Consider the following 1,835-nt stretch of genomic DNA (forward strand, 5'->3'; position numbering starts at 1 on the left):
CTTTCTGCAGCTCCCGAGCCCCATTGGCTGGAAGGCAAAGCAGAGGCGGAGAGTGCCCTGAATATTTTTCTCCTCCACACACCATAAAGCAGGCAGTCGGTACACACTGTCTGACAGCAAGACTGGTGCTTGCAGTTTGAAATTAGTTTCGGCTCGGCAAGAGTCACTTGAGCATTTTACGTTTACTTCTTTTAATTGAAGGGCAAAAAAAAAAACAACCCTGCATCGTAACAGTGAACTAAACAAGAACTGAACGTAGGGGAAAATCTCATACAAACTTACAGACTGTTGGGACTCTGTGACACAGATCACCGAGGTGAATGTGATGATGATCAGAAACTGCATCTGTGAGAGCATTAACCAGCATTTGTGAGTTTGAAACCTTATTTTGTGACAGCAGTCAAAGTGTTCTGAACTGCTGCCTGCCTTGGTGCTGGCTTATTTTTCTTCTCTTCCCAAACTGAAAAGACAAAGGAAGATTTCAGAGGAATGCAAAAAGAACAGGAGTTTTAAAAGCAGGAAGCTGAAAGGGGGTCTCCATAAGATGAATTTCACCCAGCACCGTGGGACACTCCAGCCTCTGCATTTCTGGAATCACAGCAATGGACTGCATGGGGGTGCCAGCGAGCCCAATGCAAAGGGCCACTCCTCGGGAGGCTGCTACGAGCAACTCTTCGTATCCCCTGAAGTGTTTGTGACTCTGGGTATCATCAGCTTGCTGGAGAACGTCTTGGTCATTGTGGCAATAGCCAAGAACAAGAACCTCCATTCGCCCATGTACTTCTTCATCTGTAGCTTGGCAGTGGCTGACATGCTAGTGAGTGTATCTAATGGATCAGAAACTATTGTCATCACGCTGCTAAACAACACAGACACAGACGCACAGAGCTTTACCATAAACATTGACAATGTCATTGACTCAGTGATTTGCAGTTCCCTGCTTGCATCAATTTGCAGTCTCCTCTCAATAGCAGTGGACAGGTATTTTACTATCTTTTACGCCCTCCAGTACCATAACATCATGACGGTGAAGCGTGTAGGGGTCATCATCACATGCATCTGGGCTGCTTGCACAATCTCAGGCATTTTGTTCATCATTTACTCTGACAGCAGTGTTGTCATCATCTGCCTTATTAGCATGTTCTTCACCATGCTTATTCTCATGGCATCCCTCTATGTCCATATGTTCATGATGGCTCGGATGCATATCAAAAAGATTGCAGTTCTTCCGGGGACTGGCCCTATTCGCCAAGGGGCTAACATGAAAGGGGCCATCACTCTCACTATCCTGATTGGAGTTTTTGTTGTGTGCTGGGCCCCATTTTTTCTGCACCTCATCTTCTACATCTCCTGCCCCTATAACCCTTACTGTGTGTGCTTCATGTCCCATTTTAACTTCTACCTCATCCTCATCATGTGTAATTCCATCATTGATCCACTTATCTATGCATTCCGGAGTCAGGAGCTCAGGAAAACATTCAAGGAGATTATATGCTGCTGTAGTCTGAGAGGGCTTTGTGATTTGCCTGGCAAATACTAGACTGAGGTGGATGTGTTACTGTGTACTCAACATGCAGCAGACTTCCGAGCCTTCAGATCCCCTTTTTCAGCAGAACGTGGGTTACATCTTTAAGAGCAAACACCTCTTTCTCTCTCCCTTTCCTCTGATCTTTGTTTCCCATTCATGTGTAATTCATACTTCTGTGTAGTGTTTGTGATATCTACTCTTTGTAATTTATTTGGCTGGGAAGAGAAGTAGTGTTTCATACCAGTTTGTAAGTGAGCAGATAAATGTAATGATGAATGTGAAATACTAAGAAATATGAGCAGCTATA

The 1,835-nt window shown here is 44.5% G+C and overlaps 1 protein-coding gene across 1 annotated transcript; it reads left to right on the plus strand.

The window, feature by feature from the left end:
* The first annotated feature begins 454 nt into the window (after nt 1-454).
* MC4R (melanocortin 4 receptor) lies at nt 455-1,540 on the plus strand. The gene has a single exon (XM_032182413.1). The coding sequence runs from the start codon at nt 545-547 to the stop codon at nt 1,538-1,540; it is 996 nt and encodes a 331-aa protein (XP_032038304.1). The 5' UTR covers nt 455-544.
* The last annotated feature ends 295 nt before the right edge of the window (nt 1,541-1,835 follow it).

Source organism: Aythya fuligula, chromosome 2 (genome assembly GCF_009819795.1).
Source record: "Aythya fuligula isolate bAytFul2 chromosome 2, bAytFul2.pri, whole genome shotgun sequence".
NCBI lineage: Eukaryota > Metazoa > Chordata > Aves > Anseriformes > Anatidae > Aythya > Aythya fuligula.